The sequence below is a fragment of the Pseudopipra pipra genome, chromosome 9, assembly GCF_036250125.1.
Source record: "Pseudopipra pipra isolate bDixPip1 chromosome 9, bDixPip1.hap1, whole genome shotgun sequence".
NCBI classification, from domain to species: Eukaryota; Metazoa; Chordata; class Aves; order Passeriformes; family Pipridae; genus Pseudopipra; species Pseudopipra pipra.
Window position 1 is genome coordinate 22771056 of NC_087557.1, and position 25926 is coordinate 22796981.

At 42.9% G+C, this 25926-nt stretch overlaps 1 protein-coding gene across 2 annotated transcripts in view; it reads left to right on the top strand.

Annotated features, from left to right (window-relative positions):
* LRP8 (LDL receptor related protein 8) overlaps positions 1 to 25926 on the top strand; it is a 170695-nt gene that overhangs the window by 90589 nt on the left and 54180 nt on the right. For both annotated transcript variants that reach the window (XM_064665197.1, XM_064665198.1), the window contains exon 3: positions 15092 to 15214. In XM_064665197.1, coding sequence (XP_064521267.1) covers positions 15092 to 15214 — 123 coding nt within the window. The remainder of the gene's footprint in view (positions 1 to 15091; positions 15215 to 25926) is intronic.

Consider the following 25926-nt stretch of genomic DNA (forward strand, 5'->3'; position numbering starts at 1 on the left):
AGTACCTTGTGGGTACTGATTAGCAGGGGGCTACAGGTCCCTACACTGCAGTATTGACAGTATCTGTGATGTAACAGACTTATAAGATATAAAAGGTAACTTAAAAAAAATTAATCCCATTGAGTTAAAATTGTGCACACAGATAAATGTTTTTAGTGTATGTAAATGCTGGGGACCCAGAAAATTACTGAAATATTGTACATTTAGACTCCACAGTCTCATGACCAGGCTTTTACAAACTCTTCCTTTGAATGGTCTAAAACCATATTGCTGACTTTTTTGTTAAAAGGTGTCTGGTATTTTATTCTGGCTGCCCTGGATAGAAGGCATTGGTACTTCATCACCTACAAGGACCCAGAACAGAATGGGTCCAAACAGACAGAATGAAAAAGGGAAAGTATAATAAAACAGTCTTCTGAGAGACATTTTCACAGTCACTATCTCCTATAAATCCATTCATAGATGTCCTTATGAAAATCGCAGTGACAAAAGACTTAATCAGGAGCCAAATATTGATACAATGTCCTGAGTTTCTTGTGGAAAAAAATACCTCTTCTGTAGTAAATTTAAATCTGGACTTAAATAATGTCAATGCATTACTGCAGTACATCTCTGAGAAAGAGGCTTTTAGAGCTGATCTGAATTGGAGTAGCTACAGTAACTTCAGAGCAGATAAGCAATTTCTCACACCAGCTGAGGGCATGGTGCAGACAGGTTGGGTATTTGGAATTACAGATCAAAATCTGCAGAGCTGTTTCTGCATCATACGAGAAATGTTTTCTCCACTTTTTGCTTTCTTTCATTTTTTGAATGAACCACAGGAGAATAAGGCCAAAATCTACTTTTGTATTGCTGAAAGGATGCTATTAAGCTTTGATAGTGGTTTGTTTTCTCAGAGTTTTCTCCTTTTTATGTCTCAGTAAAGATGGTTTCTATAGGTTTTACATAGATGGCCTTATGGAAAAAAAGTAAGAAACACATAGGGGAAAAAAAAGGTAATAATCATTGGGAGGATTATGTGTATGGATGTCTTGGGCTTATGGTACTTGATCTTTCAGCAATGTTCATGTGGGACTCCTTAAGCAGTAAAAAGTTCATGGTTGCATAAAAATTTATGTTCCCTTTATTCTCGTAAAACATGTATAGTCACAGAATAGTTTGGGTTGGAAGAGACCTTTAAAGGTCATCTAGTCCAACCCCCCTGCCATGGGCAGGGACTTCTGCAACTAGATAGCTTGCTCAGAGCCCTCTCTAACCTGACCTTGAATGTTTCCAGGGATGGGGCATCCACATCCAGTTTCTCTGGGCACCCTGTGCCACTGTTTAACAGTGATGTAAAAAATATCTTCCTCATATCCTTCTATATTTCTTCTTTATATAATAGATATAGTATATAAGAATTTCTTATCTAAGTCTACCCTTTTTCAGTTTAAAACCATCACCCCTCCTATTGCAACAGGCCCTGCTAAAAAGTCCTGCCCTCACCTTCCTCGTGAGCTGCCTTTAAGCACTGAAAGGCCTCAATAAAGTCTCCCTGGAACCTTCTCTTCTCCAGGCTGAACAACCCCAACTCTCTCAGCCTGGCTTTGTGGGAGAGGTGCTCCAGCCCTCCAGTCATTTTTGTGGCCTACTCTGCACACGCTCCAGCAGGTCCCTGCCTTTCCTGTCCTGAGGGCTCCAGGGATGGATGCAGTGCTCCAGTGGGGTCTCATGAGAGCAGAGTAGAGAATCCCCTCCCTCCCCTGCTGCCCACCCTGTTTTGGATGCAGCCCAGGTTTGGCTTTCTGGGCTGTGAGGGCACATTGACGGCTCATGGCCACCCTCTCACCCCCAGCACCCCCAAGTCCTCAGTAGGGCTGCTCTCAATCCTTCTCAAACACCTTTGAGAATCAGTTCAAAGACACAAACTTTGTTATGCTTGTCAGTCATACTTTCTAATGTATGTTTTAAGATGCCTTTTTCTTATGAAGTCACGGGAATTGCTGGCGAGAGTGACTGCTTAATAATGGAGTAAAAAGAAAAACTTCTGAACATAGAGAAGATCTGTCTGCAGCTGATGCTGATTGCTTATTAAACTACACATTCCCTGGATTTGCTTTGGGATCATTTCACCACAGAGCACTAGTGGATGGACTGCTGCATAGGACCAAAGGCAGGATACTCAATCCAAACTGGCCTGCTTGCATGTGGCTGGAAGGAGCTTGATTTCTTAAATCAGGGGAAAACTCTATTCATCAACACCTCCTTTCACAAAGGGGGAGGGTTGTTTGTGTTTAGAAGCAGGAGGCAAATTGGTTTCTCTTTGTCTTGCCCTTCCTGTGCTATTGCCTTGCAATTCCTCCATCTCCAAAGAGAGACTCCCAGTCCCTTTGTTTCCTCCTGCCCATTTCCATGGCAGCTGATCCCACCATGGCAGGCCCAGGCCAAACGTCACCGGGTGGACAAGCTGAGGGAAGGAAACAGCCGAGTGTGGGAGCAGGGCAGAGCAAGAGCAAGAATGGAGCCTGTCACCAGGGCTGACTGTACGTAATTGCATAAATTCCATCAAGTGCATCCCATGGTTTCAAGCCCCTGGAAGCTGTAAATAACGTGTTTTAATTAATGGGTTGCCAGGAGCTTTAAAGGAAATCAGATTGGACCAAGGGCTGCAGAATTCGGCAGCTGTAGCGGCTGGAGCATACCAGCAGTTTGACTAAATGCTGGTTATTCATTTTATTTTAATTAAATGACTTGCAGAGCTGAAAGCTCCTGCCATCCTCACCTGGGTACTGTTGAAATCCATGAGGTACTGAGCTGGGGAATTGGGTGGAACTGGTTGACAGTAACAGTGGAGGAGATTGTCTGAGGGCTGTGCAGGGCTCTGAACTCCAAAGTCATGTGGATCGCAGCATTTCCTGCTTTGTGTGTCTGTGTGCCATCCTCGTGGTTTGGGTTTTACACCTTCTGCACATCCAGTGTGATGGGTGGTGACCAAGAAGCCTGTTGTTTCCTGTTTTAGGTGAGCTTTTGGGCTGGCAGAGAGAAGGGGCGGAGGAGCAGTTGCTTTCTGCAAATGTATGAAGTCCCGCAGAGCGACGTGTACTGTAGCTGTGCTGTATGAGTGATTCATGTGCATTTGGTAACTCCTTGGGCTGCAGAAATGAGCAGAATGAGCAGCGTAAGGGCCACCAAAGGTTTGTTTTTAATGCCTTTTCCTGTCAGCATCTCCCAGCACACCCACAATTAGAGACGGACTCTCTCTGCCTCAGTTTCTCTCAACGTGCACCGAGGCACATGGTGCTACCCTGTGGCATAGGGATGTGACGGAGAGGAGGTGTCTGAAACATGGGAGCTGTGCCAGTAGAAGTGGGAGCACAGAGGTACCTCAGATGGATAGATAAAAGGGTTTTGTCAATCCCTAGTGTGGTCCAGCTTACCAACAATCTGCCTGCTGCTCCCCCGACCTCGGATCACGGCAACTGGAGAGTAAGGGGAAACGTGCCCACTAAAAATGTTGACATGGTTCCACCATCTGCTTCTACTGTATTAACTTTCCTGACTAATTGCATGTGTGATGCTGTGCCACATGGTAGCTTTGTTCTTTACATCAAAAGACAAAGCCTCTTTTTGTTTCCTGTGGACCTCTGAACCACACTTGCCATTGAAGGCCCTGTCAGTGCGACACAGTAGCTGTTGATGTCTTCTTGCCTTGATGATTAGAGCGCTCAGAATAAGTAAGCTTGGTCATAGTTGTTAATAGGTTAAAGGGTATTGTTGCATGCATCATAATTTCCATGTTGTGCCTATTCAGTTCCCACCCCCAGGGTACTCGTATTTAATGTTGCAATGCACAAAAGCGTTTGACAACACACTATGATGGGTGAAGAGGTTTGTGCCTGAATGGAGGAGCTGTGTGACCCATGCCCAACTCTTAACCTGACCACTCCTCTTAATGGGATGCAGGAGCCCATCCGCTCGTGCTTCCTGGCAGGATATTAACAGACATTTGTTTGGCGCTGTTCCGCCGTAACAGACTTGGATCAGAGGACGAACCTGCTGTTCAGTCTGAAACGATGCTGGCTTTGGAGACAGTTTGGAAAACGCTTTTGTGTGCGATCCCTTACAATTCCCAGGGCTCTGATTCAGTGGTCTTAAAAAGCAAGATTCCTGGCAAATTAGTCATTGGATGCAATTAATGTCTTCTTTACAGAGCAGCCAGCAGAGCTGTAGGAAAGTTGTCTTCACAGGTGTGTGCACAGGGACATCTGTGGCTTTACTCTGCCTGAAGATCATTAACAACCAGCCTCTCAATATTTTTTTATTATCTTATTCCTGATGTGTTGCTGCAGTTAATTCACTTCGGGTTCCTACACCATACCTCTTGGTATGACATATGAATACTTTCAGTAATGTTTGTTAGGGCGCAGAGGGGTTTCTGTGCATATTTTTTTTCTTTTGTGGCATTCCATTATTAATTTCCATTTCTATTTGTGGTGTCTGAAGCAGTGAAGTAATTCAGGACCATGAATGTAGAGTCAGAAAGGGGAACTTTAAAATAACCCTAGAAAAAAAAATGTACTTAGAAAGCGCCACAATTTTGCTGAAAACAAGCAAATGGAAAAAGAGGATAAAGTTGAAAGCACTAGATTTAAATCTTTAGAAAAATCCCCACTCCTTTTGTCAATTGTTATTGACTCTTCATTCTTCCAAGACACTGCAATGGGTATTTTAACTGTAGTATTTTAGTTTTCCAGAAAGTAAACCATGGCATGTGAGGTTTTTTCCTTAACTGTATAGAGCATTTCTTGCATATTTTACTCTGCAACTCATTGATTAAAGTAGGAACAGGAGAAAAAGAGCAAACATTGATTCAACATCAAGCAACTGGACCACTTATAAATTGATATAAAATGCTTCTAATAAAAAAATACATAAATGCAGCAGAAGCAAGCAAAGTAACAGCTTCATTTCCTCCACTGTTGGCTGCCAAATATAATGCTCAGGTGTGTTCCTGCACATGTTAATTCCCTAACTGGGAGCACAAATCCATGTTGCCTTTCCCTACTGGCCCCCCTCCATGGATTTGTGCACAGAACCGGCAATACCCCTCAGACATCCCAGGTCTGTTACGCTTCTCATGTCCCCTCTCCTAATTTCCTACCAACAGAAGGCATCCTTTGGCCACTGGGAGGGTTGAGTCTTCAAGTCTGTGATTTAGGTCATTGATTCCAACTCTTGACAAACCTTTACTTTTTTCCTTTTTTTTCCCTTTTCTTTGTTTTGTTAGGGACTGGGAATTTTGCATTAAGTTCTGTTGGGTTTCCAACACGCCATCAGATTTGGGTAATTTATATTACAGCTTAGAGATACCTGTGCTGTTAGCAATTAACACAATTTTGGAAACATATAGTACTTGCACACGGGAATGTGGTGAGCGTGTGTTTTAAACACAGAGCTCGCAGGTGTAAATATCAGGTTCCTGTTTCTCCACACAGCTGTAAGGAACAGTATGGGGCCTGGGCCCACGCCAAGTCCTGAAAACAGGCTCTAAATGGTATACATTTCTCGTGCTGATTTGCAGAGGAAGTGACTTTACCTGCAATTTTAGGGACTCCCAGTGTGTAATGGCGCTGCTCTGCTTTCAGAGGCAGAGGGGACGGGGGAAATTGCTGCTGCTTCCCCGCAGATGTTTTGTGCTCTCACAGCCCGTGTTGACCGAGCGAGCCAACAAACGTGCAGCCGGGGGCTGAGGGTTGCCAGGAATGCCTTATGCTGATTTTAACCCCAAAGACTGTAGATCAAGCAGCTGCTGTGGAAGTGTGACAGGGAGCTCGTCCTACCTGGGTCTGCACGGAGTTTAGGGCCTCTGGATTTACCTCCTGCGTGCAAACTTGGCGTGAAATTCTGCTGCAGGTGCCGTGTTTTGCTTTGGTGCATTTTAACCTCACAGTGTGTACACTAAATTCAGGCAATGAGAATCTAAATGCTGTGTCCAAGCTGTGAAAGGCAATTTCTGCACCTGTAAACTCCAGTGTTGTAATGGTTTGATATGATAGCATAACCCAGGTAAGAGGGTTTGGGGATGTTTTTTGCTATCTCCACTGATCTTGGAGATTTTCTTACCACCACCTATGAAAAAGGAATAATACTTAGAAACATCAAATTGAGCAGAAAATAGCAACTATAAAGGGAGGCTCTCCTTATATCCCACTTGGTGAAAGGATCTGCCTTCACATGTCTTAGTCTCTTTTCTCTCGTTTTCTGAACAAATGAAGGCAATTGTATCCATAAAGTATGGCTGTTCTGTTTCCCTGGTACCTGTCTGACAAGCTATGGGCATGTGTGTAGGTGGAAACCAAAATCGCTCCGTCAACTTAAATTAACCACTTCTGCTTTTCTGCTTTAATATATTTGCTATCAGGAAGAGCTTTCAGTCTGTTTTGTCCTCAGGAAACCTGGCTTTTGTCATCAGGGGGGTTGACTTTGGTCATCAGGGACTTTGACTTCGTCTAATGGTTATAAAACCTGTATCGAAAACAGATGTCGTAGGGTGTCGTAAAAACATCTGTGACCAATTTTGCACAGAGACCACTGAGGCCAGTGATTATCCTTCATGGACTTTGGTGCTGTTTCATGAGGATAGAATATGGCCCCTAGTGTTTAAGTCCCAGAAACAGGAAGACAGAGTAATGTCAAGTGCCTCTTGAGGAATTTGCAGATGTCCTTCATTGTGAAATAACATACATGGAGGTGCCACCCCAAGAGCTTCTGTCTTGCAACAATGTCTTGCTTGTTAAAAGAAAGCAAAACAAAACCCAGAGAGACAGACAGAGCTGGCAATTCTGTCAGCAAAAGTCACTGTGGATGAGCTTCAGTCAAAGAAATATTTAGAAACAAACTGGAAACTCGAGCATACCAAATCCTTTGAAAAGGTCATGACTGCAGCAATATGGAGTTCTGGAAACACGTTCAGCTTCCCCAGCAGAGTGATGGCTGCTCTTTTCTGTACAGAGGAAATCTTGACTTGAGCATAAGAGACTGCAACCACAGCATCAAATGTGGCTGAAAGATGTGGGTCAAGGTCCTTGGCTGTGCCAAGGATTTGCTGCGTGACTTGTGGTGTGTCATTTAATGTGTCTGTGTCCGTGTATCTGTGAGTGAGGCTGAGCATGACTTGTGCATTTCAAGTTCTCAGATCTCTTAAGGGAGCAAGTTTTCTGATACCTCTTTCATGCAGTGCTACCTCGGGTAATCTTTATTGTAAGAAAAATTCTATTTTCTGAAGCCCAACCACGTCTATCCCCCTGCCAGCCTTCTTGACACTGTTGCTGCTGTATGAGAAAGAGCTCTGAGAGATTTTGTCAGTGGCATGTTTTGACAGTCACTGGCAGGTACTTTCTCACCCCTCCCATGCAGTGTCACATTGCAGAGAGGTTGATCAGTGGCATCCAGAGGTGACTCAGGCTGGACAGGGTTGTCAGCCTATTTCTGAGCAAAGCTGGGGTGTATTTAAGATGCTGGTAGGAAAATCTGTTTTCTCTTCCTCTGCCCTCTATAGAAGGACATGATTTTCCAATTGACAAGTAGAATGGGGGGGAAGTTGGTTAGTTTTCTTATGGGTTTGTTGTTTTTTTAAATTCTGGAGACTTGAACATTGAGGTGATGTGGGTTCCTGGAGAACAACAATGAGAAAATTGTCACAAAACCTGGTTTTATTCAGCTTAAAAGATCACTGATCTTTTATGAGTGGATTTAAAATGAAAAATGGAGAAAGCTGAAGGAAAAATGGAGGGAGCAGATGTTGGAGGGAGCCTTGCCTGAAGGAGTGTGGGGGCACGTTCCTCTGAAGTGAGTGAGGCAGCACTTGAGCTCTCAGCCTGGGCTGTTCCCAGCTGTGGAGCTCTCCAAGACAAAGCCCCCAAGCTCTGACAAAACCTTCAAACTTCCAAGAAGAACTTGTTTTGAATACCCAAGTAGTATGTTTTACAGACCTCCAATGCCCTCGAAGGAGCACACCAGTCCAAGTGGGTATTTTTGTCCTTGAATTCTGCTCTGGGCTTTCTGCTTTTCCTACTGGTGAAGCATAGTTTGTAAGGGGAGTTACTGCATTCATTAGACCAACTTGTGTATTTGTCAAAAAACCTTTGAGCATACAGCCCCTTCTTAAAGTCTGAAATGGCAACAGCAACCTGAGGACAGGTTGGGGGGAAATATTGTTCAGTTTTACCTTGATTTACATGAGGAAATTTAGGAATGAAGGCACGTATTTGTTAGTTTAAGTCACTTTATTTTCATACATGAGAACAAAATGCTGTTTCAGGATTCTGCTTTTCATAGCTTTCAATTGGGTGCTGCCATTTTCCTTACATTAAATTCATCATTAGACAGGAAAATGTATTTAAATAATTCTAATGAGGAGGCTTACCCGTATTACCATTTAAAATGCACCTTTGATACTAATGAAAAATCACAGGTGACATCTCTTTTTCTTCTTTTAGTGTCATTGGTTTGATTTGATTGATCAGAGGGGCTTCAGGCTCAGCAGCTGCATGTTTTGGGCAGCCCCAGAGCCTCTGACTGGGCTTTTGTCAATGGGGCGTTGTTTTCTGGGGCTGGTTTGAGGGTCTTGGGGAGAAGTTTCTTTAGAATGTGTTTCATGTGGAGTATCAAAGGGACTGTGGTCTGTGTCTGAGCATTGGCTGTTTGAGAGGATCTGATTAATCTTGCTTTACAAAGGTAATTGCCTGCTGGGATGGCAGCGTCAAAAAAAGTGGCCAGATTCAGAGAATGGTTAAATATTCCCTTTCATTACTTCAAGGTGTCCTTAGTTGTCTGAAAATAAAAAAGGACTTGATAGTCCACATCCACTAGGATTTCCTGATATTTCGAGTCTGGGATCGTCTCTGTTGCTGTTTTGTAGCTGCGAAACAACACATTCCTGGGATTTTCCATGCCAAGGATTTGGCACTGATAGGTTGCTCTGGCAGAGGTGCTGGCAAGGATCAGGCTCCCACCATGAGGTGTTTGAGTGCCCAAAGCAGGGCAGCTGGGCAGGGCTGGGCAGGGAGCACTGTGTGCCCACCTACTGGGAGCAGGAAACCACACCGGGGACAGTTGTCCCACACTCCCTGTGACGCTTCCTCCTTTGCAAAATCAACAGCAGGAATGGAGAGTACTTGGGCTCCTCACATAGGATTTCCAGATCTCCTTAAGATCCTTTGGGTATATAACCCGACCAAAGGATTTGGGTTCAATACCACAGACTTTTCCTGAAGGGCGGGGATGCTCACAAAGTGCACGGTTAGGGCTCAGTCTCCTGCTGTAAGAGTGTTCTGGATTTGGAAGTATATATCAAATTTGTGGTGAACATAACTTTGAATTAAAAATTTTTTTTGAAATTGCTTTCTTCTTTTGCTGGGAATTTCGGTTTGGGGGTGACATTTGCAAAGATCAGGAGCTGACTGAGGTTACAAACTGAAAGCAACTGTTTGCTGTCAAGTTTTGTATAGCCCAGAAACTCACTCAAAACATGAATCATGAGCCAGTCCTTTCTCTTGTAAGCAGAAAACCCCGTTGGGCCAACAAGTGATTCAACTGGGGTATGTTTTGACCCATTATATGTTATTATGACCCATAATAACAACATATTTTGTTCTGGCAGGAGCTGGATCCTGTCCCGTTACACACCGAGCTGCCCGTGGCACCTCTCGGGGCTGAGTGGGGCCCATGGTCTATGTTTAAGCTCCTGAACTCATGGGATGCTGCTTTTCTTCTCCTCTTGTCAGGGCTCTGATAAGTCACTGATCAAAGTTGCCATTGAAGTTTCCCAGCATGAAATGAAATCCTGTTTTATGAATTTCAATGCCTCTCTTCAGGCCTACCATCATCTCCCCATTATCACGTCCTACAGGGTCGTGCTTTTTTATAACTGTAGAGGGATCACAGCAAAACTTTCATTGTACAGGTTTTTACTGTATTTTGTTGTATTTTTACAGCAGCTTGGGTGAGACTGCTTTCTGCAAGAAGACTGAATGTTGGCTGCAAATGAGAGCAGATACACAGTTTGACGGGAGGTCTGGTGCTGATTTAGAAGTTAAAATAGGAGCATGATCTGTGTGAAGGAATGAGGGTAGTGGAACAAATCAAACCAGTTTTTTCAATGGGTTTGGTGTCTGGGATTTTTAAATCCCTGATAGCCACCTTCCCTCTGCAGTAAACCCACCTTGGGATGAGATGCAGAATCTGAGCTGACTGGCAGCACTTGTGGCCACTTTCTCCCCTCATCTCCCTCTGTGGAGCTGTGATTTTGATTGTTCTCTATTCAGCTACCAATTTTATGAAACTTGTAGGAGTAGACTTATTTTCCACATCTTTCCTCTCTTTTAGAAGTGGTGGAAATTGTCCAACAGTTGCTGAATGGAGATAATGGGGAGAGAGCACAGTTTGCAGGGTCTTTTTGAGTTAACACTCAAGGATGCTCTCATTAGCCTGGTTTGCTGTCTGGATACACAGCCCAGAGTTTGAAGAAAAACCCTTAATCTAAATATCCTGTGTTTAGAGTCTGTTGTTACTATGTAGGGGTTAATTCCCTTATGGGAAAAAAAAATATTTTAAAGTGTCCTTTATAGGCAAATTGTAATAAGACAGTGTGCTTTTGTATGTGCTTTTACATTACTGCTGCTACTGAACAACTACTTAGAACTGTTAACGATGAGAGAGGAAATATGTTCATTCTGCTTTTCAGCTGTTGGCTTGGGGAAATTGGGAGTAGCAAGAAATGAAACTATTGTGGAGTTGGATATTGCTTAATGTTACAGATGTGCAAAATAGGAATAAACGAGGCATGAATTGGAAATTGGATCACAGGGGGCCTGGTGTCTTATAAGGAGTAACTGAAAAGATGTACCTGCCCTGTAAAGCCTCTGGAACTGAGGCAGAAGTTAAGTGAGGTTAACTGAGGTGACTGAGGGCAGCAGGAGGAGGTTGGGCTTTATTAGAAAGAGGAAGAAAGAATAAATCCTGGACCTTTCCATTAGATTCAGATACCTGTTCAGCTTAGGGTCAGGGATTTGGCCTTTCAGAAGGAGGTATTTTTGGAAGTTAGAAGTCACATTTATATCATCCTGTCCCTGCTCCTAGCCTGTACAAAAAGCACAGAAAGGCTTGCTCCTTTCAGTATATATTTATTTCCTCCGATCTAATTATACATGTTCCCAGTGATTGCTTTTTTATGAATTCCCTCTATAAATGTTCATATTCTAAACCACTTGCCTTGGGTTCTCTGCTTCTAATTTGCTGTAGGGATGACCCCTGAATCCTCACTTGCTGTTCAGGATAAGAGATGTGAGCAATGGAAGGAAACAGAACGTTTTGCAAAATGAGAGACCATGTTGGTTTGATGCAGTTTTGTTTAAAATTCAGCATGTTTTAGGGTATTTTTCTGTCATTCCTGGGTAAAGTTGAAACCTTCTGTCCCTCCCTGCTTGCCTGCCTTTCTGGGAGAAGAGAAGCAGGAATGACTGACTGTAACTAAGGCTTGCTTTGGAAAGCTGCCCAAGCCAGGGCTGTTTCCCTGTGGGAGCTGAGTCCCGTGGTTGCCCAGGTGCCGCTGGAGTGTCTGACAGGTCTGTCCAGCTGCAGATGTGAGAAAGAAAAAGCAGGAGCTAAAGGCAAATGAGGCAAGAGTCACAAGCAAGGCTGTCCCTGTGGTGTCCCTGTGCATCCGAGCAGGGAGGAGGATGAAAGGCTCTGCCTCTGCTCGGTATCCTTCTCTTTTCTTGTTCCAGGTATCAGTTTGCCCCCCGAGGAGCGGAGGCACAGCGATGCTGGGACTACTTACTCTTGTTTGTTTATGTTCATTCGGAAGAGACATGTGAGCAGAGCTGCCTGGGCTGCTTACGGCAAAGGAAATGGGTCTCAGGGGACAGTTAATTTTGCTTGACTATTTCTGAGCCAGGTGAAACCACAGAATGAACCTGTGTCCTCCCATTGTCTAAAAGGGATGTATTTATTTATTTTACATTTTAATGCACCGCTAACAATTCACGGTGTGAGCCTCAATGAATTATTGATAGAAGAAAGGTGTATAACATGGGAGATTAACAGAAGGGGTTATCAGACTTCAAAAAGAAAAAGAAAGGAAAAGACAGAGAGCTGATATTTTAATTAACTGCTCCCTGCCTGCGTTGTGATCCCAGAGACATGACGATTGAGTGCCGGAAGGTGAATCTGGTTGGAAATAAAGTGATTCCAGTCTTGTATTAGAGGTGAGAAATGAGACAGTGCTTCAGTATTCTCACAGTTTGAATAATCTGGGTTGTTGTTTGCAACAGAAAGCGGAGTTTATTGGAGTTGAGACTGTCTCCCAGAGCTGTGACCCAATGTTGGAGAGTTACAGTAAAAAATAATAACACATCGAAGATAGTATTTAAATAATAAGTATATAATTAATGAAAAGCACAAAATTTAAAAAAATATCATAGAAATAAATATAATAATCATAGGAAGGTTTGAACTCCCCCTCACTTAGTCCTGCTCCTTTAAGAGATTAAATAGCTTAGATTCAAACAAAGGACCAAACACATTTGTATCCTGCTGATTCATCTGTCACAGGACTGTTGGACCTTTGGGTGGGTGTGGGGACACAATGGCCCATCTCAGTTCAGCCACTGCTGCTGAGTGGTCGTGCCCAGCTTCATTGTCCAAAGGGGAGCTGCACTGGGGGAGCACATTAACACCTCCAAGGGACACCCTGGGACTGCCAGTAATGCTTTGCTCCCCTTTTGTGAGTCCAGGCAATCTCTTGGTGGTGCTGTGGGGGAGCAGTGTCGGGGAACAAAGCAATCGGGGCCACCATCTGCTGGGAGCAGGTTACACCCCTCTCTGGGGCTGACCCCTCACTCCTGACTGCATCCACTTGTCCTGCAAATACATAAGTGTGAGACTGATGGCAAAAGGAGAGGTTTATTTTGGGGTGAAATAGTAGTTTTTGTTCCTGTTCAGATCTCTAGAAAATAAGTTAAAGGGCAGTTTTCTTATGAAAAACAAGACATTAGAACATTGAGAGAACTAGCATAAAACTGAATAATTCTAAAAATTAAGCTTCTAATGTCTCCAGTATTACACTGGTCTCTGCTTTGTGGATGAGATTGTGATTGTTTCATTTGTGGATGTCACAGCCTTGCCCTAAGAGCAGATACCAACATTTTACCCAGTCAGCTTCACATGGAGCAGGAGAGTGCTCTGACTTCATTATGCTTGTGTATCCTATCAGAATCTGGTCAGCCTTTCTGGCCACTGAATACATCAGGTTCATTAACACTTGCATTAACTACACAGAAGTGATGTGCCAGTTTCACAAGTTTGGGATTTTTAAGAGAAAATGTTCCAGAGAAAGTCTTTTCCCTCTGATAACAGATGTGCAATGTCTTTGGATCCTTAGTATGACTGGTCTCTTTTAAAACTTTTGGTTTATATGAGATTGGGTTTTATCCTCTGTTAGTTCATAATATCTGTTTCTGAATGACTGCAAAGAAAATTGAAAATTGTCTTTTTCCCCCCCCTTGCTAGAATCTGGCTCATTTAGCAACAGAAGGGGAGTAAATGTATGTTCTCTTTATAAACTGGATCCTCAGAGATTGTACAGCTGCTTAGTGATGCTTTGCAGCGTTTTCCTGCTGGATGCCTGTTCAGGGAAGCCACATGTTTTGTGTGCTAGAAAATGAGTACTTGATTTCAGCCATGTAGATCTCTCAGCAGCTCAGAGAGTAATGCTCCTTGTTTCCTGTGTGGGCACGTGAGTGATATTTAACGTGGCTCCCTTCCTGACAGCAGCTCATGTAAGAAAACAAGAAAGGAAAATAAAAGATCAAACCCCGGGGGCTTATTTGTTGTGTGTAATGCTTTGAAAATGTTTGCTGGAATGAACATTGATTTTTCAACGGTGTGTGCACATGACTTGGGTGAGGGAACGGCTGTGGAGCTCAAGTCTCACTGTGAGGGCAGCTCAGCCAGGGAACAGGTTGTCCAGGGAGGTTGTGCTGTCTCCATCTTGGGTGTTCCAGACCAGGCTGGATAAAACACTGAGTAGCCTGGTCTGACCTCAGAGCTGAGCCTGTCTTGAGCAGGAGGTTGGACTTGGTGACCTTCTGAGGTCCTTCACTACCTGAATTTTCCTGTGATCCTATTAGGTTGTGAGCAGCTTTGCAGGGGCAAAACCAAATCTCCCTGCCACCACTTCTGTGTCAATTGATACTAGTGAAGGTAGATACCAGTTATCCAGAGAGTATTTCACTGCCAGGGTGGTAACACTGAGCCTGAGCCCTCTCAGGACTCCCATGTCATGGCTGTTCACTCCAGTTCATGGCAGAAAAGCCACTGAAGGCACCAAGTCCAGCCAAGCTGTGAGTGCCTGGTGGTCACATGGACACTGAGTCCATGGACTGAAGCGGCCAAGTATATGTGGAATTCTGTCTTTGCTGCAGTGGAAAGATGCTGACTAGTATTGCAGAGCACTGGTGGTACTGCACCACTGGCACAGAGGAACAGACCAATTAATGGCTTGAGTTCGTGTCTTGTCTCTCTTTCAAGCCCAGGATTAATGCAAGCAAAGCAAAGAGCATGGAGTGGTTGGCATTTAGTGAAATGAATTTTAGTATTTGAAGGAGTGCTTTATGACCATCTACTGTAGTGACAGAGGTACTAAAAAGCCATGAATAGATTGCATAGATAGAAACATTATTTTTTAGATTATAGTACTCCAAAGGTGAGACTTGTTTGTCTTGCCTGTCCGTATATCATAAGCACTCTTTCAGTTCCATGAAGGCAGCAGCTTTTTATAGTAAAAAACTTAGAAAACTATTTTGAAAAAGAATATTGCTGGTTTTTGAATGGTTGGAAAAAGACATAGAAGGGTGACTTCTTGTTAAATAATGGTGGGGTCAGAGTTCTACTGAGAACAAACACCCACCTGTGATAATACATTTGGCTCTGTCATGAAGAAGCAATGTTGAATGTGAAATGAATCCTCTTAATACAGGGCAATCAGTGTCATTCTTAGTGGATCTTTTGCACTGCTTATACTCATGCCAAGTATTTTTTTCTTTTATTGCAGCAAAGAAAACTTGTGCTGAGTCAGATTTCACTTGTGACAATGGCCACTGCATCCCAGCCAGGTGGAAGTGTGACGGTGAAGAAGAGTGTCCGGACGGGTCAGATGAGTCGGAAGCAGCATGCAGTGAGTAGCACAGAAAAGGGGTGTTTCTCAGACATGTCATATCCAAGCACAGATAAAAAACTGAAGCTGTTATTCCCAGCACTTGCAGGATGATCTGTCAATTTATGCTCGTTAGAACAAAAATTACAGACACAAAAGATTCAGGTCGTTCAAATCACATGGTTTACAAACTTTCAAATGTGCCAGTTTTCCAGACTATGATACAGACAGCACTGTCTGGTGTGGATTTCTGTCTATAAGGGACTTAAAAACATCTTAGCACTGATTAGCAGCAATGCATGAAGAGTCACACCTGGGATCAGGCTTTTTGGAAACTCAGATTTGCAGTATTTTGCATGCTACCATATTGGAATTTATCATCACTGCAGACAGCACTTCTGTCATTACAGAGGAACTTTGCAATGTCAGAGCATTGCTCAGTCTTTTCATTTTTTATTTTTCCTCTGAGAACAAATGGAGGGAAAAAGTAGCAGATGAAAGATGAGCAATGTAAAATAACTAAAGCTAAGAGTAAGTGTTACAGATGTTAACTGCAGGTAACTACCTTTAAAAAACCCCAGTAAGTCAGAAGAACATGCATGATTTTCATATAGTGTACTTTATCTCATTCTCTTGACTCTCTGAGGAGGCCCGTTTGTGCTCCATTGTTCTAGAACTTTGAAGGGTTGTCTGACGTTGAGTTGAAGGGAATTCCAGGGATATTTTAATGAGAGAACTAATATGTAGACTTGTATTTGTGTGCTTACTTATGTCTGCAGATTTGCTCTTGGGCAGACCAAGAAATTAGTACAAGTTGTTCCACTGAATTTCCAGTCATGTACTGCACAGATATTCCCATGAGTCAGAAGCAGTGTTGGAGGAAGTATTTTATCAAATTTCACCAGAATGGGGCACACAGCACTTGAAAATTAACCATACTTTTATTTTTAATCCTAGTACCAGTCCTACTTTCTCCCTAATTAAGGAAGATGAATGCACTTTTCTTGCATAAAATGAACTGAATCATTTTTGCAGCCATGTACAGGCTGCAGAAAAAAAATCACTTGGATAAATACATTAACATATTTATGTACTATATTTGTTGGTCTTTCACCCTGCACCTTCCTTAGTTAAAGGGTGTCTCGTTAATCCCACTTCCACTGTATGATTGTCTGCAGGGGGGCTGCATAACTAAGCAGCTCCATTCACAGAAGTCTCTGCCTGCAAATAGGCCATAGCACAACCTGTGGATAGGCCATGCAGTGCTAAGATCTCTGACAATTTTTGGTAGTCATCTTCCATTTCTTTTCTAGCCATTTCATTTTCCCTTTTTTCCTCCACTTATTTCATCGTTTGGGGAAATCAGCCTTAAATCTTAAGTATCACAAAAGAAACTTGACCTGAGCCTCTGATTATTACCGTACAGGATTGCCATCCTCAGAGCAAAGTAATTTGTTCAGAGTTTTGTGATTTTTTTTTTTCCAATTTTTTTTTCTTTACACGCTTGAAAACTTCTAAGACCACTGAAGTCTGCATTTCTGTGCAGGTTCTTTTGTTCTGAAAAATAGATGGCCCTTGAAATAACTCCCTGCTGTAATGGGAGCAGGCCAGTGTCACCTTGACACAGGAAGAAGTTTGTTCCCATTCTGTAGTACATTTATGACTAAGATGAGTCAGGAATTCCTAGTGAAAGCAGCAGTACCTGTAGGGATCAATTCTTAATTTGTTTTTTTAACTACAAGGGCTTTGAGACCAGCTTAACAGACTGTGGCATGTAGCTATGCCATACTTTATTTGTTTATAACTGTATCTGGCAGATTTACTGTGCTTTGCCTCAAAGTAAGATATTTAGGTTTTATGAGTTTTAGCCAAAATAGATCAATTTTTGTATGGTGTGTACATGGACCTGAGTCTCAACATTCACAGGGTACTTGAATGTTGATACTTGTTTTCTGGGATCATTCAAATCTGAAGTTCACACTTACTCTGATGAAGATCAAGTAGTAAAGGTTGATCTGCTCTGTGAGGACACAGAGTCACCCTGGTGACATGTCATCCCAGTGCTGGTTGTGGGGTAACTTCAAACATGTTTGCAGGACTTCCTACCACTGCTGGTCAAGACAGCAGTGAGTTATAAACCTGGCAGGCCATTAAACAAGAAAGTGTTGGGCTTTGCTTGTAGTTTGAACCCTTAATGGAAAAGACCTGGCTCCTTGTGTGGGTAAATGTTACTAAGGGCAAAGAAGAGGCTGCAACGACAGACAGAAGATGTAGTGAGAGGCAAGATGTATAGTTGGACATTCCTGTATGGTCCCTTCCTCTAGTCCCATTTTCTTTCTCTCTGATGAAATCGAGACTGAACTTTCTCTCTGTGGTGGGGAATGACTTCAGATCCCTGTAACTGTCTCATTTTCCTGCTTAGAAATGCAGCACAGTCCTGTGGAGGAGCCTGCACTGCAGAGCTTCCCTAGGGAAAGGGGCAGGTTGGGAAATAGAGATTTCTCACCTCTGCCAAGATCAAACTGCTTTATAAAATCAATTGCTTTAAGACAGGCCATGTAATTGCCAGCACCTCTGCCAGGATCTGGGGCTGCTCCTCAATTAATGCAGTACTGGGACATTGTCCATAGTCCATTTGAGCCAGGGAGTTTAAGAGCATTGACAGTGCTGACTGTTGCATTTAAGGAGTACTTCCAGCATACAGTGTGATGAAAACAAGGCAGTTTCTCTCAGCATCTAGCCACCTGTTAAATAGCTTTTTATTTTCTGAATGCTTTTGTGGTATGGTTTTAAATACAGTTTATGCTCTCTTACTGGCAGTTAGGGATGTTGCGTCCCCATCTCTAATGCTCAGTTAAAGGTAACAGTTTGTGGGGTTGGGTTTTGGGTTTTAACAAAGCCAAAACAGTACTTTGCTTTCTCTGTTTCCCAAATTGCTGGAGTTGCTCAGCTTTGTTGCCCACCCCCAGGTGCTCAGGACAGCATGACCTGTTTTCTGTTGGATAGGTGAGATGGCACCACATCTGGCCTGACTTCTGTTGGACCTGTGATGTCTGCAGCCTTTTCTGCTATTCATGCAATTATTTTTTTAACTGGGTTTTCTTCAAGCCACTGAATGTGTCTGGAAGTGGTGGCTATAAGGGTATCTCATGAGTGCCATTGAATTCTCAGCTGATGAGCTCTATAGGACTTCTCCCTGTTATGGACATTGGTTTGGTTAGTTTGTGTCATGGACTGATTTTGGAGGGGATGGTTATCCAGGCTGTTGGTTTGAAATGGGTCATTGTGATGAGGAAACTGTGCTTATCTTTCTTCATTTTTCTTTGAGTCAGATCCTTAACCTGAACATGCTCTCACATCCATACATTTGTCCAAGTGAATTATTCATGTAACGTGTGAGTGCCACCACTAAACCTCAGTGTTCTGCCATCTGTCAGTTTTTCAGTGCTATTATCTGGCTGCTGAATGTATTTTGTCTCATTTAATTTATATTAAGGTTTTAGAGGAGTGTGTCCCCCTTTTCTGTAAGCTGATATATTCAGGGGCATCTTGTGGGCTGGATCTGCTGTCTCTGAAATCCTCATTGGAAATAACTGTCAGTTTGGGGAGGAGGTGTGTTTTATTACATTTTCTGTTTCTGTGTGGAAGCAGAGTGAGCCCTGAAATCACGAGAAGCCAAACCATGTGAGCTCAGAAATGAATGCTGTCCACAAGGGGAAGAAAGGGTCCAATTCACATTCAAAATGTTGTGTTGATTGAGGCTGGGAGAGGGAGGAGGAATTTAATATTGAGGGAGAAGAAAGTTATTTTGAGAAACATGTTTATTAAATGAAAAGAAATGGGGTGGTGGGTGAGTGGGAACAAAGAAGCACCACTTAGCTGTTGCTGCCATGGTGTTCCTGGTGGGGAAGGGGAAGAGGTAGTTCTTGGGCATGCCAACTACAAGCCTCCTCTTCCTCAACAATGCCTTTTTAGAGTCAGCAGTTGCCTGAACTTCCTCTGCTCAGGAAAGGTTGAATGTTTGTACGTAAAGCAGGTGAACCACTTTGTCCTTGCCCAGGATGCTCACCAAGGAAAGAGGCAGGAGAGGAACAACTTATCCTGTCTGACATCAGCCCTTGCTGCTTCTCCCTGCCTGTGTCAGGGAGAGCCTGGAGTGGTGCAGAGCTGCCATTGCTGGAGGGTGCTCTGAAGTGGAAATGGATTTCATGTCCATGGTGCCAGCCTGTTGGTATGCACAGAGCTCCCCAGAAACCATTAAACAGGGGAGCAAAGTATCTGGAAGTAGTGGGAGGAGAGTTAGTGCTGCTGTCAGCCTGATGCCTTCGACTCCCACACACCTCACCAGCAGCTGTTTTGAGATAAGGAAAATATTTTTGACCTCAGAGGAGGCTTGAACGATGAGGATCTTATAATTGTTTGCTGCAAGGTTCAACAGCAGCATGCCTCTGGCAACTGCAGGTTTGGTACCCTACATGTGCTCTTCATTGCTCCAGAGCCCTGGACCTGTTTTTCATTGCTCTCACTAAAAGCAACCCAGTGTGGCTCAGTGATCACCCTGGAGCTCTGGTGCAGCCACTGTTGATTTGCACAGGCTTTGCTTATGCATATGGAAAGATTGCTCACCTTTTCCTTATCCAGTTTCTTGAAGCTGAGAAAGGGGGAAGGGAAGTCATTCTTCTGGCTGAGCTAACAGAGGCCTCCAGCACAAGGAATATTACCCACTTTATGCTGTTCCAGTGCAGGTACTGAATCATTCTGCTCTTTATACAAGAAGGAAATTTTAAATTTCCCTCTGAAGTATTTTGATTATTTAATCAATGACTTAAGCCCAAAAAAAAAATCTCTAGAGAAAAATAAAAACAAATGCTAACAAACAGTAACAGCACTGACGGGAACACAAATTAAAGGGATAGAGCAAGTGAAAATCTAAGCTGGCAAACTCTTGCCTTAGGACATTGTATATATAATGAGATGGAAGAATGCAGGCAGCCATAAACTCACCACTTATTTCTTTTTCAGATATGTGACATTCTCCTAGTTAAGAACAGAAATTATTATACAGAAAGGTACTGTAGGGTGTTACAAGGAAGAGAAAGAGAAGAGGAAACCTTAATTCATGTTGCATTTAATAGGGGAATGATTTAATAGGGCAGGTTTAATAAGCAGCAGTCCTGGAAATAGATCTTAAAATGGAAATGAAATACAAAATCAAACCCTGAATGTTGGTTTGAAATACAGTACCAATTCATGCAGTCCTTTCTTATTTTGAAGTACATGTCACAAGCTGTTCAGGGAGATGTATCCAAACCTGCCAGTTATATTTTTAATGGGTATTTTCCATGGTCCCAGACGCTCTGTGTGCTGCTGCTGTGTATGCTGATCTCTCACAGTGGTGGTCAGTTCTGCCCTCAAGTTCTATGAAGTTGCCCAGATGCAAAATCCTGTAGTTGTGGGTAGCATTGATGGTTCCGTTCGCCCCCGAATGCACAATGCTCTCCCAGCTCTCCCTCCACCCCTAAGGGTGTTACTATTGCATCTCTTTTATCCTCCTTTGATACAGATCTCCTGCATGACTGAGTGAGCTTGGTGACATTACTGTGCTTTTGTGGAAAGAGGCTTAATAAACTGTTCCTTGCCCTTGGAGAATTTTTCCTGAGGAAGGGTGGACTGTCTCTTTCAGGGCATCACGTACACTGGGCCATTGAATTCAAGTAGCAAAAGAAAAGAAACTAGGCCAAATCAGCCAGGCACAGCCAGATATCAGGTTTTAGGACCTGGGGCAGTCACAGAGAGTGCATTTTTTTTTCCTTTTTTTCCCCTAAGGTTAAGAGCAGATCTGTTTGTATATATGTGATAAGATGGTGGGGGGTTGCAAATGCAGTGAAACATGTAAATGAAGAACTATTCTGTTGGATTAATTTGTTAGAGATCATTTGGGGAATTGAATGTGGTGATGTTAATGCCAGATGTACAGGTGTGCATTTTAACAACACTCTCACTACACTGAAGTGGCTAATGCCAACATAAAATCCAGCAGCTTCAATGATCCTGTCCCTGTCCCCCGTCACTGTCCTCGCCGGGCTGTTGGGAGCACTGCTGAACTACAGCAGCTGAGGGCCCCATCTGTAAAACAAACACAGGACAAGGTACAGGGTGTGGAAACACTTCAAGAGCCACAGGGTCCTCCCAGTGACAAGGCACAAAAGTGGCAGTCTCATTTTCCAGGTGCCCAGGCTGGTTTGTAGGGCTAATGATGAGAGCTTTGAGTTGTCAATGTGATCAAATTTATTGAGACAGAATAAAAGGAAAACAGCCATGATCCTCTCTCCATGAAGTCATGGAATAATTTAAGACAGAAGGGACCCCTGGGAGTCATGTAGTCCGATTCCCTGCTCAAAGTAGACCCCTGTCCTCATGTTTGACCACCCTTATTAATGAAAAAAAATCCCTTTATCTCAACAGGCTTTCCTTTGTTGCGGAATGTGTCTGTCACCTCCCATCCTGTCATGGTGGATATCCGAGAACAGTCTGGCTCCATCTTCTCTAGTCCCTCCCATTTTGGAGTAAAAGGCAGCAATAATATCTTCTTTTAGCCTTCTCTTATGATGTCCTAACAAATGCTGTTCCCTCAACCTCTCCTTGTATGTAGTCTCTCATTTCAGATTGTTTTGTCAGATAATTGGCAATGGCACAATTCTGCCATCAGGATACAGTGTTTGCATTGTTCACTCACCTCTGTCAAAGCTTTATCACATCCAAAATATAACTTAAAAATTAATTCATTCCTCTGTCTCTAGTATGCTCCTTAGCTTCCAGGCCTACTTTGCAGAAGGTTCCAGACTCCTGAAAACTCCTTTTCCGTGGAAGTGTTTAACAGTACTGGGGGTGGACAAGACTTGTTGAAGGCTGTTAGCAGACTAGTAGTTCCCTAGGGATGGTGGCTTACAGTCCTGTGCAGATTTTTAAAAGTCCTTTTTATCCTAAGTGTATTAAAACTCTTCAGATTCTCACAAATGTACCTTCGCTCCTCGTTGAATCATCCCAGCCTGTGTTCGCTTGTTTCCCAAGCGCCTCTGGTTCCTCATCCACTGTAACTGCCTCGAATCCCTCCAGGTGTGTCCTGATTGAGCAACCTCAAGTCAACCTCAGCATCCCAAAGGACACCAAACTATAGGGAATAGCACAAGAAGTCTTTGACAGGGTAAGGAATCAAATCCAGTTTTTTCTTGCATCCTGTTCCTTTTCTTGAAGCGTGAAATTACTCTTTTTACATCAAAGGAAATTCAGCAAACTCAAAGCCTGCCAGTTTATCCCTCGTAGTGGGATAACTTTGTCTGTGGCTCATGGGCAGAGAATTACATCTCCTTTTTGATGATTACATGGCTTTGGTGATCTCAGCATTTTAGTTACCTAGAGATGTAAATGAATTTAGGATTTGCAGTGATTTTGCTGCAATTCTACCAGTGCTGAAGAGTTTTCAGTAATACCTATTCAAAACAAAATGTGTTTTTCCTTTAAGAGAAGGTGTTTAGAGCTCATGTCAGAAGTGACCTTTGCGGAGGGCTGACCAAGTTCCATAGGAAAACCAACAGAAAATACCTACTGGGTCTTTTCTGATGTTTGTATTGTTCTGTTCTTAAGCAGTGTTACCTTGTGAGCGAGTCACTTCTTCATGTAGCATTGCCAGCTCTGACATTTGCAGTGTTCCCATAGCTCAGATCAGCTCTGAGCTTTTGCTGTTTGACTGCTACAAAGATTTAAACACCGGCATTTAAACATTTTTCCTATTGGTCTAATGTGTTCATGCAGTTCATAAACAGCAATGGTCATAAAAGAGTCTGATGCTGCCTTTTTATGGCTATAATTAATCTTGCAGTTATTTCAATAGAACAGAATAGCAGGAAAATGAAAGTTGAGTGTGTGAAGCTCTTGTATGTGTAATTATTTAACAGACTATAAATACTGAGCTACTAAAAACTTAAAAGGTTTTCAGAAATCTCAGAAATTGCTTAGTGTTTTGTTTTTTCTATTCTCTTGCCACTTGCCACTGAAATTCAGATTCCCTGATTTTTATATTTCTGTTTTTGTTTGTTTGTTGGTTTAATTATTATGGTTGATGTGAAAGAGAAATAATTTCTGGGAATCAAAGGCAAAACATAATTTGAAAATTGAAATGTTTTAATTGAATGAAGCAGTATTGCAGTGCAAGAGCACAGTCAGCAAACCTTTTCTTTCTTAAATGGGTAAATTACAGTGTGAGGAAAATAAGTGAATATCAAATGACTTCATTTTAACGTTGTTGCCATTAAAATAGCTTCTCCATTTCAGTACCATAATGAATTGTTTGTTGAAGCTGTGATTCCTTGTTCCACCACCTTTTCCTTGATGGGTATTTTTCCTCTCTTTCTCCATTCCTACAGTTGTAGGATTGCGTTTTCATTCAGGACAAACTCCCACTGAAATCTTTTACAGTTTTAATAAGGGTCTCATGATACTCCATCCTGCTTCCTTGAGGATTAGGATCATGATTAAGACTGGTTTAATATGCAGTCTCTGCATGCTTTGGTAGATAATTTATGTAATTTAAACTTTGCACGGGAGATTTTTAATGCTCTGAAATGCTCTCAGTGAGATTGTGCTCTGGGGTGAGGGTCAGTGCCTGCGCTGTGCACGTGCGAGGGGAGTGTGGATCTTCCCCAGGGCCTCTGTGGGATCCAGTGGGAGCCTTAATCAGGGCTTTGCTTTAACAGTAGCTCCAGCCCCCTTTCTAGGGGCACTGTATTCAATGGCTATATTTGAAGTGACACGTTTCAGCTCACCCTTTTTGTATTTTATCATACTAAACATCTGAAGAATCCTTGGCATTAAAATACAGAGGACTCGGTAGCTTTGTTAGACCTCACGTTTTACACGTTCCCATGGGAATGCACTCATGCCAGTTATTGCACTGCTTTTCTGGCTTTGGCTGCTAGGTAGTCATCCTACCATGTCATTTGAGCTCTCTGAGTTGTATGACACTCAAGTTATTGTAAGAACACTGAATCCTCTGTTTTGGCATAGAGGTTGCAAACACCAATCAGTCATTTTAGTGCAAACATAACCACGCTTCTCTCCCTTTTTCTTTCTGTGCAGGGATTAACATGTCTAGCATGTTTGACAATCAACACTTTCATTTCTAGCCATTGCCTGTGCATTTATGTGGGTAAAATGATACACATGTGTTGAGAAATGCACAAACACACACAAGTCATTCAAGTATTTCAGGGATATCAGCTCCGTGTGGAATGGGAATAAGAAATAGCAATTAACATACTGAATTTTGCTAGAACTTCTGTTTCTGCTTGAATACCTGCCTCTAGACATGTTGCAAGTGTCAAACTTGGAGACGAGTTGTGAGAACCAGCAGGGATATTTGTAATGAAGTCAAGGTGTAGGTGGTAAGGGAAAGTCTTTTCTTATCAACCACAGGTCTACACACCAGTATTCTTGTGCAACAGCCCGAACACATTCAATTAAAATCACCATCTAAGCTGCCTGTTCCATCCTCTGAAAAAGAAAACAGGTGGGGTTTCTTTGTATGTATATAAAAGATGAAATGTTCACTCTGAGATAAGAAACACAATTATTTAATAGCAGCAGAGCCTTTTCAGACTTACTTTCTTTTGCACATAAAAGAGCGAGGACATACGAAATATTAAGTCTATGCTTGTCTGCTGAATGCTTTTTTTGCCCTGAGTTCTTCATGTCCTTTTGAGCAGCAATTCATTTATTGGTACCTTGAACACCTCAGAAGAGTTGTCACTTCAGCATGGAAAAAGCAGGATCTTCCTTTGGGGTGAGCTGGGATCGTGATGCAGCAGTGGCCTCTCTGGCCATGCAGGTGTTGCCAGCAAGGGTGCAGTGGCTTCCTTGCAGCTGCTGGAGATGGCCTGACATGGGCTGCGACACTGCACTCAATTTTTCCTTTATGGTATGAGTTTTTAGGAAGTCCTGGGTGCTGTTTGATATATTCAGCCCTTTGACAGAACAGGGAAGAGATACCATCCTGGCAGATACGAGGTCAAATACCAATGTTGCACTGTACTGGACCAGCTTCTCATTTTAATTCAAAAAAGATGTATATTTCAGGAAGCAGGAAAAAATGTTTTACAATGAATTCTGGCAGTTTCCTGGAGACCTGTATAATTTTTCTTTCTATGATTTTATCACTCATCTTGGCAGGTTTCATTATGTTTGCTCATCTAGGGACCTTTTGTGCCTTTATTTTCCCTCTTGACAAGGAGCACTTTTGCGACCATAATCTCTTTTACAAACGGGTCTGGTCTCAATGCTGCTCCACTCCTTTATCCTTTGTGTAATTTTGTCCCCCTAGCGTTCTGTGGGGCTTTTTCCTCCCTGTTTTGATTAGAATCGAAATAATCTCTGTGAACAAGAGAAAGAAAGTGAGCCTGGGAGGGAGGAAAGGGAAAGAGCAGCTGTGGATACAGAGACTCAGAGACCCCCCTGGGGTGTGCTGGGCTCTCCACGCAGTTGAGAGGCTTGTGAAGAGGCTGTGTGTTCATGGCTGTGTGCAACCAGCCAGCTCCTGATGGAGCCCAGCGTGTGGTCTGTGAGCATTCCCCCTTCCCAGTGCCCAGGGTACAGCTTTGCTGCTTGATTATCCAGGGAAAGAAAGGGAAGGAGTGATCTGAACCCCTGGTCCCATTTGTACTCGAGTGCCTGCAGAAGTG